Source organism: Tympanuchus pallidicinctus, unplaced genomic scaffold, assembly GCF_026119805.1.
Source record: "Tympanuchus pallidicinctus isolate F22 unplaced genomic scaffold, pur_lepc_1.0 scaffold88, whole genome shotgun sequence".
In the NCBI taxonomy this organism is placed as follows: Eukaryota; Metazoa; Chordata; class Aves; order Galliformes; family Phasianidae; genus Tympanuchus; species Tympanuchus pallidicinctus.
The window spans coordinates 85,530-102,455 of NW_026294811.1; the positions used below are offsets into that span (position 1 = coordinate 85,530).

Sequence of the window (16,926 nt, forward strand, 5' to 3'; positions counted from 1 at the left end):
GGTGTCCAGGGGACCATACGGTGTCATCATTGTGTCACTGGGATGTCACAGCAGGGTCCCAGGAAATTCATCTGGAATGCTGTTGGAGTGTCCTCAGGGGTCTCTATGGAGTGTCATCATGGAGTCAAAGCTGTGTCATAGCTGATGGTGTCACTGCTGGATGGGGCCACATGTCCCTTTCCCTCGGCCACCTCATCCTTTGGTGACATCACTGGTGACTTCATACCCTCCCAATGGGCTCAGCCCTGCCTCCCAGAGTCAGTGATGGCAACACCTGTGCCTGTTTGTGTTTTTACAGGAAGAAAAAATAAAGTACATAACTTCACAGTTTTGTCTCATTCTTCCCCATTTTGCTGAGGGCCAACAAGGCAACCTCACCCAGAGCCACAGGATAGGGGACACAGGGGACAGCAGATGGATGTGGGGGCTGGGAAGAGAGACAGGGACAGAATGGGGGCATGGGATGGGAAGGACAGGGCGCAGAAAAGGGACATTTTGGGATGTGAAAGGACATGGGCTGAAGAAGGGGTGCAGGGACAGGACTGGGGCTGTGAGGGGGGACATACAGTGGGTATAGGAGAAGGGATGAAGCGGGAGCACTGGGATGAGGAAGAGACACTGGGTCAAGGCTGGATACACAGTACAGGGTTAGGGGAAGAGAAGAGGGAAACTTTGTCATAAGGCAATGAATTCCACTAAACCATGGGGTCTGGGCTTGAGAACTGGGACGCCGCTTGGCTGTCTCTCCATGCTCTTCTGTGGTCTGCTCTGTCCCCTGCTGGTGCGGCACTGCTTTGTCACCACCATCGGTGCAGCTGGCTTGGAAATGGAGCAGGGAGTGAGGGTCTCAGTGCAGGGTGGGCATCACATGAGGAGTGCCCGGGAATCCCTTCCAGACCCAGCTTGTTTCCTGCAAGAGGATATCACTGTGAGCCATGATGGGGAGCTCACATGACTGTGAGCCATATTTTGGGGAGCTCAGACCCCACAGCCAGAGCCCTCACCTATGCCTCCACCACCAAACTGCCCCGATGATGATGGCAGTGAGGAAAAGGATGGTGATGGTGACGACGATGGTGGAAGATGCACTGGGGTTTTCTTGAATGGGGAGAGAGCAGAGGATAGTAGTGAGCGTGCGGCAGCTCCAGGCCACCCAAATCCCAATCCCCATTCCCTACCCCAGAGGATGAGGAGGCTGCGGTCACCCAGGCTGCAGTGCTGCACGCGGCAGGCGTAGCTGTGCCCGTCCCGGGGGGACACCAGCAGGGTGCTGCGGAGCTGGTAGGTGAGGTCGGCGTTGGGTAACACAGCGCCGGTGCTCAGCGCCGGGCTCGGGGGCACCTCTCTGCCGTCCCGCAGCCAGGTGACGGTGATGGGCCGCGGGTAGAAGCTGGTGACACGGCAAACCAGCAGGAGCTGCGCTGGGCCGGCCGTGCGGGCGAAGACCACAGCGATGGGTGGCACTGGGGACAGCAGCAATGGGAGTTCAGTGTGAGCACAACTCAATCTGGGAGCAACAGGGTGGCTATCTGAGGGCCAAGGATCGCTCACCTTGTCTATCCAGATCTGTCCTCCCTTCCTTGTGCAGCATGAGGATGTAGTCTGGCAAGGAGGTGGAGAAGATGTGCTCCAGAAGCCCCGACACGGCGCGGAGGTCAGTGAGAGTGTTGCTCATCAGCTCAGCCAGCAGGGTGGACCTCTGGGGAACCCAGCGCTCCCTACTCAGGTCGTATGTCACCAGGTCTCTGCCACCTTCCCCAATGTTGACAAAGCTCCATCTTGTTCCGTTGGTGTAAAGCTTGCAGCCTGTGTGGATCTGGAAAACCAGTGGGTCTGCAAGGGGCAGAAGGGTATGTGAGCATGGGGACATGAAGATGGCTGGGGAGGTGTGGGCATGATGGGCACCGTGACCACATGAGCTGCCAAAGGAGAAGAGCCGAGCAGTGCAGGGTGGCAGCTCAAGCACTTTGTCCCTCAGAATGTCCCCCTGCAATATTTTCCTTCGTGTTTCCCCTTCCTTGATTCGTGCCAGGTGATTCCCATGGCCCTGTTAATTGTGGGAGCAGATCCTACATGTCCTCCATATCAGGGGAGCAGGATCAGGGGGCAGAAACCCCACAATGCATTTCAGCGCTCCACTGAAATCTCAGGAGACAGAGTGTTTCCCATCACCCTTTGGAGGCTGTCAGCCCCTGCCAAAAGACCCCACAACCCATCACTTTTTGGAGGCTGTCAGACCCCTAGAAGATCCCACAAACTCTGTTGCTTGGTCTGCAGCTGTCCCTCCTACTCACAGTCCAACCCTGCCTTTGTAGCCATCTCATGCATGAACCGAATCGTATTGCGTATGCCGACCATGGAGAAGGACAGAATCTTCTTCACTTCACTCTTAGCCGTGGCTTCGTGGACCCATGGCCGGCAGATGTTTAAGTTCCAGGTGTGCGGATCCAGCACCACTATGGGCACATCTGCCAGCAGAGCCGTCCCAGTCAGTTCTGTGGAGCTGATGTTATCCAAGAGCAATGTGTAGAAGAGCTGGAAAAACTGTAATTCTTCAGGGGGAGGGCATGAGGCTGCAGGAAAGAGGGGAGTGAATGGTGGATGTACCCCATTGCCCAGGTGACCATCTCTGCTGTAGAAGGACATGCAGGGTGTCATGGCAAGAAGCTCATCCACATGATCCCCAGTCTAGAGGCAAGTGGGCATGGACAGGGGCCCCTTTGGGTGCTGTGAGGCTGGGGGCAGCCCCTCGGTGCTGGAGACTATTCCCATCACACAGGAAAAGGTCTCTTAGCCATGCCTCCCCACACACTGCTATAGGATCCCATGATGATGGCTGGGTTGAGCAGGGGCTCCCACTTACTTTCTGCTTCTGCCCATGTCTCGTGGAGGAGAAGGAAGAGGAAGAGGCAGTGAGGCCACATCGTGCCTGCAGCGAAGGCAGTGCAGCGGGGATGGTGGGAAGAGGAAGTGCAGTGGGGTCCCAAAGGCTGCGCTCCACCAATGGGGCTGGCCAGTGAGGTTTCGGGGAGGGTCTAAGATGGGGGCTGAAGAAGCATATGAGGGAATGAGGCTGAACTTGTTCTCATTTGGATCACCGCGCAGCAACTGCACCCCTGTACTGGTGGCAGAGAGTGAGGACATTTGTGCCAATATTGGGGTGCTGCAGCATGTGATGGGTGCTGGGCAAAGGGTCATGGGATGACCAGGAGCCCCCATCTCCCCCTAGCCAGCCACCCCCAGGCACAAACAGACATATTTCTCTTCCCCTTTCCTATGGGCCCCATGCTGGGGCCAAAGCAGAACTGAAACTCAGTCGAGGGGAAGTGCAGAGCCGGGGTGGATGGTTCCAGTGCTGTCCCTCCTGACTGCAATTGGTGTCCCTGAAGGGCTGTGGGGCTTCTGCCCACTCAGACCCCGGTGACACTGCGGTGACCCCAGAATGTGGAGTTTTGACTTCCCAGGTGAGGGCTGAGCCCCGGAGGCCCTCAGGTGCTCCCATGGTGCGTGTACCCTCTGGGCACCACTTCTCCTCACTCCCTCTTGGCTTTCCCTCGAGCCCCTTCCCTCTGCATGCCCCTTCCCAGCCCCGTTCTGCCCAGAGGTGCGCAGAGGAACTGCTGGGATCCACTGCTTTCAGAGCCGGAATTGTTCAGGAGCGCGGATGGGTTCCTCCCAGGGCTGAGATTGGGGTGCTGCCCCCATCATCTGGGAGCACCTCGCCCCACAGCACGGTTATGCCCACAGAGGAAGTACTTGTGGGCTGGGATTTCCGCACAACCTATGGGTCTAATTATTCATTTATTCCACGCTCCGTTTGCCTCAAACCTGCCTGTTTTCACCCAAATCCCACTCACACCCACATCTCCATGGTGAGCAAGGCAGTGTTTGAGCATCGCTTTCCTCTCGGAGCACAGTAGAGCTCAGTGCTGCTCAGCACTTCCAGCGCCGCTGGTGGGCGTCGCTGGAGGGGGAATTGGGCACAAATATCTCCGGAATAGGGTTAATAAAGGCGGTGGGTGGGCAATAAAATGCAGAAGGTGCCAATGGGAGGGTGCAGCTCGCTGCTCGTGGGCAGGTGGGTACCTTTATCAGGGCTGGGGGAGCTGCCGCGAGCACTGGGGCGCCTTCACGAGGTGCAGCGCTGAGAAGCACTCAACTGTGCCCCCTCCCCTCACCGGGCGTTCCGCGGCCGCAGCCCCCGTAGTGCCCCGCGGCTGTCCCATCCTGCACTGCGCTCCGGTGCTCCTCCGGAGGGATGCTGCGCTCCTCGTCCAAGCGCTGCCGCTTCCTGCAACGGGAATGGGCGCTGCGGGGCGGGGCGGGGGTCTCTCGGAGGAGCAGCGGGGCAGGAGGTGCTCTCACCTGTATCTCCACACCAACACTGCGGCGACGGCGGCCGCAGCCAGCAGCAGGACCGCCCCGAGCCCAGCGCTCAGCCCCCGCTTGGAGTGCTCTGAGGAACACAGCCAGTCAGCTCTCTTGCTCCTCGTGCCGAGGGAACAGGGCTCGGGAGCCGCATCCCCGAGGGGGACAACCTACCCCAGGGGACGAGGAGGCTGCGGTCACCCAGGCTGCAGTGCTGCACGCGGCAGGCGTAGCTGTGCCCGTCCCGGGGGGACACCAGCAGGGTGCTGCGGAGCTGGTAGGTGAGGTCGGCGTTGGGTAACACAGCGCCGGTGCTCAGCGCCGGGCTCGGGGGCACCTCTCTGCCGTCCCGCAGCCAGGTGACGGTGATGGGCCGCGGGTAGAAGCTGGTGACACGGCAAACCAGCAGGAGCTGCGCTGGGCCGGCCGTGCGGGCAAAGACCACAGCGATGGGTGGCACTGGGGGATGGAAACGAGGGGATTGCAGTGCGGCACGGCTCAGCCCCCACGTCTGGGGCGGATGTGGCAGCACCAGGATCAGCTCACCTTGTCTCTCCAGATCTGCTTTCCCAGCCTGGATGAAAATTCTCAGAATGTCCACACAGGTGTTGTTGAGGAGCACTTGGATCACCTCATTGAGAGTGCTGGCGTTCATCATCAGGTGCTCAGCTATGGCTGCCAACTGGTTATGTTGCATCTGATCCCAAGTGCCTTTGTCCAGGCAGAAACGGAGGAAATTCTGGCCCTCGTAAGCAATGTCTAAGAAGGTCCTGATGGTCCCGTTGGACTGGAGCTCACAGCCTATGGAGGACTGGAAGACAAAAGGGTCTGGGGGCAAGGGATATTGTGGTAGAGTTGGTATGTGGGATACTCAGCTCTGTGGCCACTTTGGGTCTCACTGAGTGTTGCCCCATGCCCAAAAACTCTGGTTCTCGTATCCAGTGTCAAAAAAAGGTCCTGGTGGTCCAAAGCTCAGTCAAGTGAATGTTTGTGTCCTGCAGCCACAGGCAGGACAAGGACATATTGTCCCAGCACTGTCACCTCCCGAGAACACCATTCTCTCGGTGCCCTGGGGAAAATGTATGAGTCCCCAAGGGGCTGCTGGGCTCTGGGGAATGGATCCAGTGCTGCACCAATGTCTCTTTGCACCCCATCCCCCTCCAAGCACAACCTATTCCTTCTGGGATGTTCCCTGCCATGGTGGTGACACGGGGACAGCCCATGCAGGGATGCTGGGGCTTAGCCCTAGCACCCAGTGACACTGAGTCAGCCCCCGGGGAATGAGCACTGCACATCACTTCCCTTCTCTGGAACCACTCTACAGAGAAGTGGTGACGCTGAAGTGTCCCCAAGGGCCCAAATCTGGCACCTGTGGTCTGATTTCCTGCACAGCCCATCGAGGAGATGTCCAGCCCTGTAACTGTGATGTCTCTGTCCCTCCTGTCAGGGCTAGTGTCTGGAAGGACAGTAGAGAGCAGCCGGTGGGCTGGCAAGGATTGGCTGTAGTGTGGCTGCTGAGAGTACCCACTGTTCCCTCAGGTGACTGTAGGTCCCCAGTCTGCCCAGCAGATATGCACTGTTTATCATAGCCTGCCACAGTGTGATCACTGTTCCTTACTATACTGAAGCTTGATCTGTCCCAGAGGGGACTTCGGAAATGGGGTGGGGAAGGGACACGTACAGGGCACTGTGGTGTACATCTGTACCAGCTTGCTGAAATCTCTCACGTATGACTTGATGGAGCTCTCGATGACATCCCAGTCACCTTTCGGCAAGGATGGGCGCAGCCAGGGCCGGTAGTAGTGGATGTTCCCAGTGCGGCTGTCCAGAGACCCCATTTCCACGTCCCCCAAGAGTCCCAGTCCTCCCACAAGCACGGAGGTGCTGTTTTGGAAGGTGGCGAAATGGAGAAGCTTGAGCATGTGGGAGCCTGCAGGAGATGGGAAGAGAGCTGGGGGAAGTGTCCCCAGTTTTGTCATTGCTGATGGCTCCTTGGGGCCCCCCATTGCTCACCATCACCTCAGCTTCATTTACCCCCCAGCTTGACCACAGCCCCATAAGGGAGGATTTGTGAGATGAGAAGAAAGGGTTAGGGTAAGCCATGGTTAAAACTTACCCTCTGGCTCTGCCCAGGTCCCAGGGAAGAAGAACAGAAGGAGGATGGCATGGGGCTGCATGGTGTCTGCAGTGCAGCTCCTCACAGATGCAGCAGGATGATGAAGGGACTGCTCACTTCTCAAGGCAGCTCTCGCCTTGCTGGTGGCACTGGGTGGCCACAGCAGCCAATAGGTTCTGTGCTGAGGTTTTGGGGAGGTCCCTGAGGTGCCCTCTGCAGGGAGCTGGGCTGAGGTATTCAGGCTATGGGTCTGGAAGGATTCTTTCTGGCCCATGGCTGAACCGAAGAAACCTCAAGGGTTACCACATAGGGATGGCACAAGTGGTCTCCTCCTCTTGTAAGTCTGTCCCAGGAGCAATCCTGCCTGAGGTGACTTTGAGGTCAGTCTCCAGTGGGAGACCTCCAAAGACCAAGAGTCACTTGAAAGGAGCATGGGACCAGGAGACGCATCAGAATGGACTGCAGGGACAAGGAACATGAGGAGGCACACTGAGACCAGCCCACCAGCAGCACTCCACTGTCCTTCAGACACTAATGGCCCTGCTGAGAGAGACAGGGACATCACAATTTCAGATCTTAACATTACCTTTGTAATAATAACGTCATCAGACTTAGATGGTTAAGTTAGTCTAGTTTGATTTTTGCAAAACGCTGTTAATCGCCTTGCATATTCCCCATTACTATAAACAGAACCACCACATACATTTTTACAATTCAAAAACAATTCAAGTTTTACTTTTTGGCGTTTTTAAATTTTTTTTTTTTAATGCAAGAAAGGCATTTACTAAAAAAATAAACCCGAAACATTAAAAATATCAACAAGATAGTGTCTGAGAGAACAGTAAGGTGGCCCTGTGCTCGCTGCTAACCTACTCTATCATTAGATGAGCCACATAGTGAGATTTTACTGCATCAACTAAAAAAAAAAAAAAAAAAAAAAAAGCATGACAATATAAATTCGATCATTTCTTACAGATATTCATAAGCAGTTAACACAGGTTTCTTGAGTTTGGAGAATTGTTCCTTCTTTTTCTTTTTTTCTTCTTTTTTTTCTTCTTTTCTTCTTCTTCTTCTTTTTCTTACTCATTTGTTCTTCATTTCTACCCAATCCCCCCGTTTAACTTTGTGTTCGTCACTTGAAACCAGAATGGAGAAGCCCTTTCCGCGGTCTCTACTGCCACCGCGTGGCCAAAGTGAGGAACTGCACCGCGCTGTGATGAGGGGCGGAAGCGTTGTTGGCGGCTTTAGGGAGCTGAGAGGGATCAGAGGAGCTCCTGGAGCGCAATGTGCGCGCTGGCCACCTCAGACTCTCCTCCTTCCCCCGCTGATCTGTAGTGATCGGTGGTGCCCCGCGGAGCACCAGATTTTAGGAAACCAAATACTAAAGTATTTACATGATGGCCTTTAAACGTAAAACAAGTGAAATATCGATAAAAGAGCATGCGTAGTGTAGCGCCAAAGCTGGCACATGCGTATTAGTCTATCGAAACTGGCGCATGCGCCCTGTTGAGCCAAAACAGCCGCATGCGTACAACTGTACTAAAACTGACGCATGCGCACTGTTGTTCTAAAACAGGCGCATGCGTGTTGTAGAGCTAAAACTGGCGCATGCGTAATGCTGTGCTAGAACACACGCATGCGCACTGTAGGGCAAAGACTTGCGCATGCGTGTTCTGGAGCTAAAACTGGCGCATGCGTACTGCTGTGCTTAAACTGGCGCATGCGCTCAGCTGTGCTAAAACTAGCGCATGCGCACTGCTCAGTTAAAACTGGCGCATGCGCACTAGCGTGCTAGAAGTAGCGCATGCGTACTGCTCAGCTAAAACTAGCGCATGCGTACTGCTTTGCTATATCTGGCGCAAGCGCAGTGTTCTAAAACTGGCGCATGCGTGTTGTAGCGATAAAACTGGCGCATGCGCACAGATTTGCTAAAACTAGCGCATGCGCAAAGCTCTGTTAAAACTGGCGCATGCGTGATGTAGCGCATAAACTAGCGCATGCGCACTGTTGTTCTAAAACCGGCGCATGCGTGTTGTAGAGCTAAAACTGGCACATGCGTACGGTTTGCTAAATCTGGCGCATGCGTACTGCTGTGCTAAATCTGCCGCATGCGTGTTGTAGAGCAAAAACTAGCGCATGCGTATTGTAGCGTTAAAACTGGCGCATGCGTACTGCTCCGCTAAAACTGGCGCATGCGCCTTGTAGCGCTAAAAACCGGCGCATGCGTAGTGCTTTCCTAAAACTGGCGCATGCGCACTGTTGTGCTAAAACAGGCACATGCGCACAGCTGTGCTAAAAGTGGCGCATGCGTGTTGTAGCGCTAAAACTGGCGCATGCGTGTTGTAGAGCTAAAACTAGCGCATGCGTGTTGTAGAGCTAAACCTGGCGCGTGCGTACTGCTGTGCTTAAACTGGCGCATGCGCACAGCTGTGCTAAAACTGGCGCATGCGCACTGCTCAGCTAAAACTGGCGCATGCGTACTGCTCTGATAAACTTGCGCATGCGCACAGTTGTGATAAAACTGGCGCATGCGCACAGCTGTGCTAAAACTGGCGCATGCGTACTGCTCTGATAAAACTGGCGCATGCGCACAGCGTTACTAAAACTAGCGCATGCGTACTGCTCCGCTAAAACTGGCGCATGCGCCTTGAAGAGCTAAAACTGGCGCATGCGTAGTGCTCCGCTAAAACTGACGCATGCGTAGTGGTCCGCTAAAACTGGCGCATGCGTGTTGTAGAGCTAAACCTGGCGCGTGCGTACTGCTGTGCTTAAACTGGCGCATGCGCTCAGCTGTGCTAAAACTAGCGCCTGCGCACTGCTCAGTTAGAACTGGCGCATGCGCACTAGCGTGCTAGAACTAGCGCATGCGTACTGCTCAGATAAACTAGCGCATGCGTACTGCTTTGCTAAAACTGGCGCATGCGCACTGTTGTGCTAAAACTGGCGCGTGCGTGTTGTAGCGCTAAAACTGGCGCATGCGCACAGATTTGCTAAAACTAGCGCATGCGCACAGCTCTGTTAAAACTGGCGCATGCGTGATGTAGCGCATAAACTAGCGCATGCGCACTGTTGTTCTAAAACCGGCGCATGCGTGTTGTAGAGCTAAAACGGGCACATGCGTACGGTTTGCTAAATCTGGCGCATGCGTACTGCTGTGCTAAAACTGGCGCACGCGTGTTATAGCGCTAAAACTGTCGCATGCGTGCTGTAGAGCAAAAACTAGCGCATGCGTATTGTAGCGCTAAAACTGGCGCATGCGTACTGCTCCGCTAAAACTGGCGCATGCGCCTTGTAGCGCTAAAACCGGCGCATGCGTACTGCTCTGCTAAAACTGGCGCATGCGCACTGTTGTGCTAAAACAGGCACATGCGCACAGCTGTGCTAAAAGTGGCGCATGCGTGTTGTAGCGCTAAAACTAGCGCATGCGTGTTGTAGAGCTAAACCTGGCGCGTGCGTACTGCTGTGCTTAAACTGGCGCATGCGCACAGCTGTGCTAAAACTGGCGCATGCGCACTGCTCAGCTAAAACTGGCGCATGCGTACTGCTCTGATAAACTAGCGCACGCGCACAGTTGTGCTAAAACTGGCGCATGCGCACAGCTGTGCTAAAACTAGCGCATGCGTACTGCTCTGATAAAACTGGCGCATGCGCACAGCGGTGCTAAAACTAGCGCATGCGTACTGTCTGGCGCATGCGCTCTGGCGTGCTAGAACTAGCGCATGCGTACTGCTGTGCTAAAACTGGCGCATGCGTACTGCTTTGCTAAATCTGGCGCATGCGCACAGCTGTGCTAAAACTGGCAGATGCGTGTAGTAGCGCTAAAACTGGCGTATGCGTTCTGTTGTTCTAAAACTGGCGCATGCGTGTTGAAGTGCTAAAACAAGCGCATGCGTGTTGTAGCGTTAAAACTGGCGCATGCGAACTGCTCGGCTAAAACTGGAGCATGAACACAGCGGGGCTAAAACTAGCGCATGTGTACTGCTCCGCTAAAACTGGCGCATGCGCACAGCGGTGCTAAAACTGGCGCATGCGTGTTGTAGACCTAAAACCAGCGTATGCGCACTGTTGTGCTAAAACTAGCACATGCGTGTTGTAGCGCTAAAAGTGGCGCATGCACACTGTTGTGATAAAACTGGCGCATGCTTGTTGTAGAGCCAATACTGGCGCATGCGTGCTCTTTGTTTAAACTGCCGCATTACTACTGCTGTGCCAAATCTGGCGCATGCGTACAGCTGTGCTAAAACTGGTGCATGCTTGATGTAGCCCTAAAAGTGGCGCATGAGCACTGGTGTTCTAAAACTGGCGCATGCGTGTTGTAGAGCTAAAACTGGCGCATGCGTACTGCTCTGCTAAAACTGCCGCATGCGCGCTGCAGAGATAAAACTGGCGCATGCGTACTGCTGTGCTAAAACTAGCGCATGCGCACAGCTGTGCTAAAACTAGCGCATGCACACAGCTTTGCTAAATCTGGCGCATGCGCACTGTTGTGCTAAAACAGGTGCATGCGTGATGTAGCCCTAAAAGTGGCGCATGCACACTGGTGTTCTGAAACTGGCGCATGCGTGTTGTAGAGCTAAAACTGGCGCATGCGTACTGCTCTGCTAAAACTGGCGCATGCGCCTTGTAGAGCTAAAACTGGCGCATGCGTACTGCTCCGCTAAAACTAGCGCATGCGCACAGCTGTGCTAAAACTGGCGCATGCGTTTTGTAGAGCTCAAACTAGCGCATGCGTGTTGTAGAGCTAAACCTGGCGCATGTGTACTGCTGTGCTTAAACTGGCGCATGCGCGCAGCTGTGCTAAAACTAGCGCATGCGTACTGCTCGGCTAAAACCAGCGCATGTGTACTGCTCTGCTAAAACTGGCGCATGCGCACAGTGGTGCTAAAACTGGCGCATGCGTTTTGTAGAGCTCAAACTAGCGCATGCGTGTCGTAGAGCTAAACCTGGCGCATGCGTACTGCTCTGCTAAAACTGGCGCATGCGCACAGCGGTGCTAAAACTAGCGCATGCGTACTGCTCCGCTAAAGCTGCTGCATGCGTACTGCTTTGCTAAAACTGGCGCATGCGCACAGCTGTGCTAAAACTGGCGCTTGCGTGTAGTAGCGCTAAAACAGGCGCATGCGTTCTGCTCTGCTAAAAATGGCGCATGCGTACTGCTGTGCTAAAACTGGCGCATGCGTTTTGTAGCTCTAAAAGTGGCGCATGTGCATTGCTGTGCTAAAACTAGCGCATGTGCACTGTTGTGCTAAAACTAGCGCATGGGCACAGCGGTGCTATAAACTGGCGAATGCGTGTTGTAGAGTTAAAATTGGCGCATGCGTGTTGTAGCTCTAAAAGTGGCGCATGCTTACTGCTATGCTAAAACTGGTGCATGCGCACAGCGGTGCTAAAACTAGTGCATGCGTACTGCTCCGCTAAAACTAGTGCATGCGTACTGCTCTGCTAAAACTGGCGCATGCGCGCAGCGGTGCTAAAACTAGTGCATGCGTTCTGCTCCTCTAAAAGTGGCGCATGCGCACAGCGGTGCTAAAACTTGCGCATACGTGTAGTAGCGCTAAAACTAGCGCATGCTTGTTGTAGCTCTAAAACAGGCGCATGCGCACTGTTGTGCTAAAACTGGCGCATGCGTTCTGCTCTGCTAAAACTGGCGCATGCACACTGCTGTGCTAAAAATGGCGCATGCATGTTGTAGCTCTAAAACTGGCGCATGCGTGTTGAAGCGCTAAAACTGGTGCATGCGCACAGCTTTGTTAAAACCAGCGCATGCGCACTGTTGTGCTAAAACTGGCGCATGCGTTCTGCTCTGCTAAAACTGGCGCATGCGTACTGCTGTGCTAAAACTGGCGCATGCGTGTTGTAGCGCTAAAACTGGTGCATGCGCACAGCTCCGTTAAACTAGCGCATGCGCACTGTTGTGCTAAAACTGGCGCGTGCGTGTTGTAGAGCTAAAACTGGCACATGCGCACAGCTTTGCTAAAACAGGTGCATGCTCACAGCGTTGCTAAAACTGGCGCATGCGTGTTGTAGAGCTAAAAGTGGCGCATGCGCACTGGTGTTCTGAAAGTGGCGCATGCGTGTTGTAGAGCTAAAACTGGCGCATGCGTACTGCTCAGCTAAAACTGCCGCATGCGCGTTGTAAAGCCAAAACTGGCGCATGCGTTCTGCTCCGCTAAAACTAGCGCATGCGCACAGCTGTGCAAAAACTAGCGCATGCACACAGCTTTGCTAAATCTGGCGCATGCACACAGCATTGCGAAATCTGGCGCATGAGCACAGCTGTGCTAAAACTGGCGCATGCGTGATGCAGCCCTAAAAGTGGCGCATGCGCACTGGTGTTCTAAAACTGGCGCATGCGTGTTGTAGAGCTAAAACTGGCGCATGCGTACTGCTCCGCTAAAACTAGTATATGCGCACAGCTGTGCTAAAACTTGCGCATGCGTACAGCTTTGCTAAATCTGGCGCATGCGCACAGCTGTGCTAAAACTGGTGCATGCGTGATGTAGCCCTAAAAGTGGCGCATGCACACTGGTGTTCTGAAACTGGCGCATGCATGTTGTAGAGCTAAAACTGGCGCATGCGTAATGCTCTGCTAAAACTGGCGCATGCGCCTTGTAGAGCTAAAACTGGCGCATGCGTACTGCTCCGCTAAAACTAGCGCATGCGCACAGCTGTGCTAAAACTGGCGCATGCGTTTTGTAGAGCTCAAACTAGCGCATGCGTGTTGTAGAGCTAAACCTGGCGCGTGCGTACTGCTGAGCTTAAACTGGCGCATGCGCACAGCTGTGCTAAAACTAGCGCATGCGTACTGCTCTGCTAAAACTGGCGCATGCGCACTGTCGTGCTAAAACTAGCACATGCGTACTGCTCTGCTAAAACTGGTGCATGCGTTCTGCTTTGCTAAATCTGGCACATGCGCACAGCAGTGTTAAAACTAGCGCATGCGTGTAGTAGCGTTAAAACAGGCGCATGCGTTCTTCTCTGCTAAAACTGGCGCATGCGCACAGCTGTGCTAAAACTGGCGCATGCGTTTTGTAGAGCTCAAACTAGCGCATGCGTGTTGTAGAGCTAAACCTGGCGCGTGCGTACTGCTGAGCTTAAACTGGCGCATGCGCACAGCTGTGCTAAAACTAGCGCATGCGTACTGCTCTGCTAAAACTGGCGCATGCGCACTGTCGTGCTAAAACTAGCACATGCGTACTGCTCTGCTAAAACTGGTGCATGCGTTCTGCTTTGCTAAATCTGGCGCATGCGCACAGCAGTGTTAAAACTAGCGCATGCGTGTAGTAGCGTTAAAACAGGCGCATGCGTTCTTCTCTGCTAAAACTGGTGCATGCGTTCTTCTCTGCTAAAACTGGTGCATGCGTACTGCTGTGCTAAAACTGGCGCATGCGTATTGCAGCTCCAAAACTGGCGCATGCGTGTTGAAGCGCTAAAGCTGGCGCATGCGCATTGCTGTGCTAAAACTATCGCATGTGCACTGTTGTGCTAAAACTAGCGCATGCGTGTTGTAGCGCTAAAACTGGAGCATGCGTGTTGTAGCTCTAAAACCAGCGCATGCGTGTTGAAGCTCTAAAGCTGGTGCATGTGCATTGCTGTGCTAAAACTACCGCATGTGCACTGTTGTGCTAAAACTGGTGCATGCGTGTTGTAACGCTAAAAGTGGCGCATGCGCTCTGTTGTGCTAAAACAGGCGCATGGGCACAGCAGTGCTATCAACAGGCGAATGCGTGTTGTAGCGCTAAAATTGGCGCATGCGTGTTTTAGCTCTAAAAGTGGCGCATGCTTACTGCTATGCTAAAACTGGCGCATGCGCACAGCGGTGCTAAAACTAGCGCATGCGTACTGCTCCGCTAAAACTGGCGCATGCACACTGTCGTGCTACAACTAGCGCATGCGCACTGCTCCGCTAAAACTGGCGCATGCGTACTGCTTTGCTAAATCTGGTGCATGCGCACAGCAGTGCTAAAACTAGCGCATACGCATAGTAGCGCTAAAAGTGGCGCATGCATTCTGCTCTGCTAAAACTGGCGCATGCGTGTTGTAGAGCTAAAACTAGCGCATGCGTGTAGTAGCGCTAAAACTGGCGCATGCGTTCTGCTCTTCTAAAACTGGCGCATGCGTGTTGTAGAGCTAAAACTAGCGCATGCGTGTTGTAGCGTTAAAACTGGCGCATGCGTTCTGCTCTGCTAAAATTGGCGCATGCACACAGCGGTGCTAAAATTAACGCATGCGTGTAGTAGCTCTAAAACTGGCGCATGCGTTCTGCTCTGCTAAAACTGTCGCATGTGTGTTGTAGCTCTTAAACTGGCGCATGCGTGTTGTAGCGCTAAAACTGGCGCATGCGCACAGCTTTGTTAAAATCAGCGCATGCGCACTGTTGTGCTAAAACTGGTGCATGCGTGTTGTAGAGCTAAAACTATCGCATGCGAACAGCTTTGCTAAAACAGGCGCATGCGCACAGCTGTGCTAAAACTGGCGCATGTGTGTTGCAGAGCTAAAACTGGCACATGCACACTGTTGTGCTAAAACTGGTGCATGCGTGATGTAGCCCTAAGAGTGGCGCATGACCACTGTTGTTGTAAAACTGGCGCATGCGTGTTGTAGACCCAAAACTGGCGCATGCGTACCCTTTGCTAAAACTAGCGCCTGCGCGCTGCTCCGCTAAAGCTGACGCATGCACACAGCTTTGCTAAAACTGGCGCATGCGTGCTGTAGGGCAAAAACTCGCTCATGCGCACTGTTGATCTAAAACTGGCGCATGCGTGTTGTAGAGCTAAAACTGGCACATGCGTACTGCTGTGCTTAAACTGGTGCATGCACACAGCGGTGCTAAAACTGGTGCATGCGTACTGCTCGGCTAAAACTGGCGCATGCGCACAGCGTTGCTAAAACTATCGCATGCGTACTGCTCCGCTAAAACTGGCGCATGCACACTGGCGTGCTACAACTAGCGCATGCGTAGTGCTCCACTAAAACTGGCGCATGCGTACTGCTTTGCTAAATCTGGCGCATGCGCACAGCTGTGCTAAAACTAGCGCATGCGTGTAGTAGCGCTAAATGTGGCGCATGCGTTCTGCTCTGCTAAAACTGGCGCATGTGCACAGCTGTGCTAAAACTAGCGCATGCGTGTAGTAGCGTTAAAACTGGCGCATGCGTTCTGCTCTGCTAAAACTAGCGCATGCGCACAGCTTTGCTAAAACTAACGCATGCGTGTAGTAGTGCTAAAACTGGCGCATGCGTTCTGCTCTGCTAAAACTGGCGCATGCGCACTGCTGTGCTAAAACTGGCGCATGCGTGTTGTAGACCGGAAACCAGCGCATGCGCACTGTTGTGCTAAAAGTGGCGCATGCGTGTTGTAGCGCTAAAAGTGGCGCATGCGTGTTGTAGCGCTAAAACTAGCACATGCGTGTTGTAGCGCTAAAAGTGGCGCATGCGCACAGCAGTGCTAAAACTGGCGCATGCTTGTTGTAGAGCCGAAACTGACGCATGCGTACTCTTTGCTTAAACTGCCGCATGCGAACTGCTGTGCCAAATCTGGCGCATGCGCAAAGCTGTGCTAAAACTGGCGCATGCTTGATGCAGCCCTAAAAGTGGCGCATGCGCACTGTTGTTCTAAAACTGCCGCATGCATGTTGTAGACCCGAAACTGGCGCATGTGTACTGCTGAGCTTAAACTGGCGCATGTGCACAGCTGTGCTAAAACTAGCGCATGCGTACTGCTCCGGTAAAACTGGCGCATGCGTACTGCTCTGCTAAAGCTGGCGCATGCGCACTGTCGTGCTAAAACTAGCACATGCGTACTGCTCTGCTAAAACTGGTGCATGCATTCTGCTCCGCTAAATCTGGCGCATGCGCACTGTTGTGCTAAAACTAGCGCATGCGTGTAGTAGCGCTAAAACAGGCGCATATGTTCTGCTCTGCTAAAACTTGCGCATGCGTACTGCTGTGCTAAAACTGGCGCATGCGTGTTGCAGCTCCAAAACTGGTGCATGCGTGTTGTAGTGCTAAACTAGCGCATGCGCACAGCTTTGCTAAAACAGGCGCATGCGCACAGTGGTGCTAAAACTGGTGCATACATGTTGTAGTGCTAAAATTGGCGCATGCATGTTGTAGCTCTAAAAGTGGTGCATGTGTACTGCTCCGCTAAAACTGGCGCATGCGTACTGCACTGCTAAAACTGGCGCATGCACAAAGCTTTGCTAAAACTGGCGCATGCGTGTTGTAGCGCCAAAACTAGCACATGCGTGTTGTAGAGCTAAAACAAGCGCATGTGTGTTGTAGAGCTAAAACTGTCGCATGCGTACTGCTGTGCTTAAACTGGCGCATGCCAACAGCGGTGCTAAAACTAGCGCATGCGTACTGCTCGGCTAAAACTGGCTCATGCGTACTGCTCTGCTAAAACTAGCGCAAGCGCAGAGCGGTGCTAAAACTGGCACATGCGT

The 16,926-nt window shown here is 53.7% G+C and overlaps 2 protein-coding genes across 2 annotated transcripts; both read right to left on the reverse strand.

The window, feature by feature from the left end:
* Positions 1–321: 321 nt before the first annotated feature.
* Positions 322–2,996, reverse strand: LOC128074278 (T-cell surface glycoprotein CD1b-3-like). Its single transcript, XM_052669966.1, has 6 exons — positions 2,864–2,996; positions 2,295–2,573; positions 1,552–1,833; positions 1,179–1,463; positions 1,005–1,098; positions 322–910 (listed from the first exon to the last, which is right to left on the reverse strand). Exons 1-6 carry the CDS (start codon positions 2,922–2,924, stop codon positions 865–867), a joined length of 1,047 nt encoding a protein of 348 aa, XP_052525926.1. The 5' UTR covers positions 2,925–2,996; the 3' UTR covers positions 322–864.
* A 358-nt stretch (positions 2,997–3,354) lies between these two features.
* LOC128074279 (antigen-presenting glycoprotein CD1d-like) lies at positions 3,355–8,100 on the reverse strand. The gene is made up of 7 exons (XM_052669967.1): positions 7,458–8,100; positions 6,485–7,027; positions 6,050–6,298; positions 4,915–5,196; positions 4,543–4,827; positions 4,366–4,456; positions 3,355–4,291 (listed from the first exon to the last, which is right to left on the reverse strand). Exons 2-7 carry the CDS (start codon positions 6,756–6,758, stop codon positions 4,156–4,158), a joined length of 1,317 nt encoding a protein of 438 aa, XP_052525927.1. The 5' UTR covers positions 6,759–7,027; positions 7,458–8,100; the 3' UTR covers positions 3,355–4,155.
* Positions 8,101–16,926: the final 8,826 nt, after the last annotated feature.

Excerpts from the sequence above, each read along its gene's own strand:
- LOC128074279 (XM_052669967.1), bottom strand. The coding sequence starts at position 6,758 with ATGGGCCAGAAAGAATCCTTCCAGACCCATAGCCTGAATACCTCAGCC. Across the intron at positions 5,197-6,049 it reads GATGTACACCACAGTGCCCT|ACCCTTTTGTCTTCCAGTCC; the intron begins GTACGTGTCCCT and ends CCTTGCCCCCAG. Across the intron at positions 4,292-4,365 it reads GTGTTGGTGTGGAGATACAG|GAAGCGGCAGCGCTTGGACG; the intron begins GTGAGAGCACCT and ends TTCCCGTTGCAG.
- LOC128074278 (XM_052669966.1), bottom strand. The coding sequence starts at position 2,924 with ATGTGGCCTCACTGCCTCTTCCTCTTCCTTCTCCTCCACGAGACATGG. Across the intron at positions 2,574-2,863 it reads GACATGGGCAGAAGCAGAAA|CCTCATGCCCTCCCCCTGAA; the intron begins GTAAGTGGGAGC and ends TCTTTCCTGCAG. Across the intron at positions 1,834-2,294 it reads TACAAAGGCAGGGTTGGACT|ACCCACTGGTTTTCCAGATC; the intron begins GTGAGTAGGAGG and ends TGCCCCTTGCAG.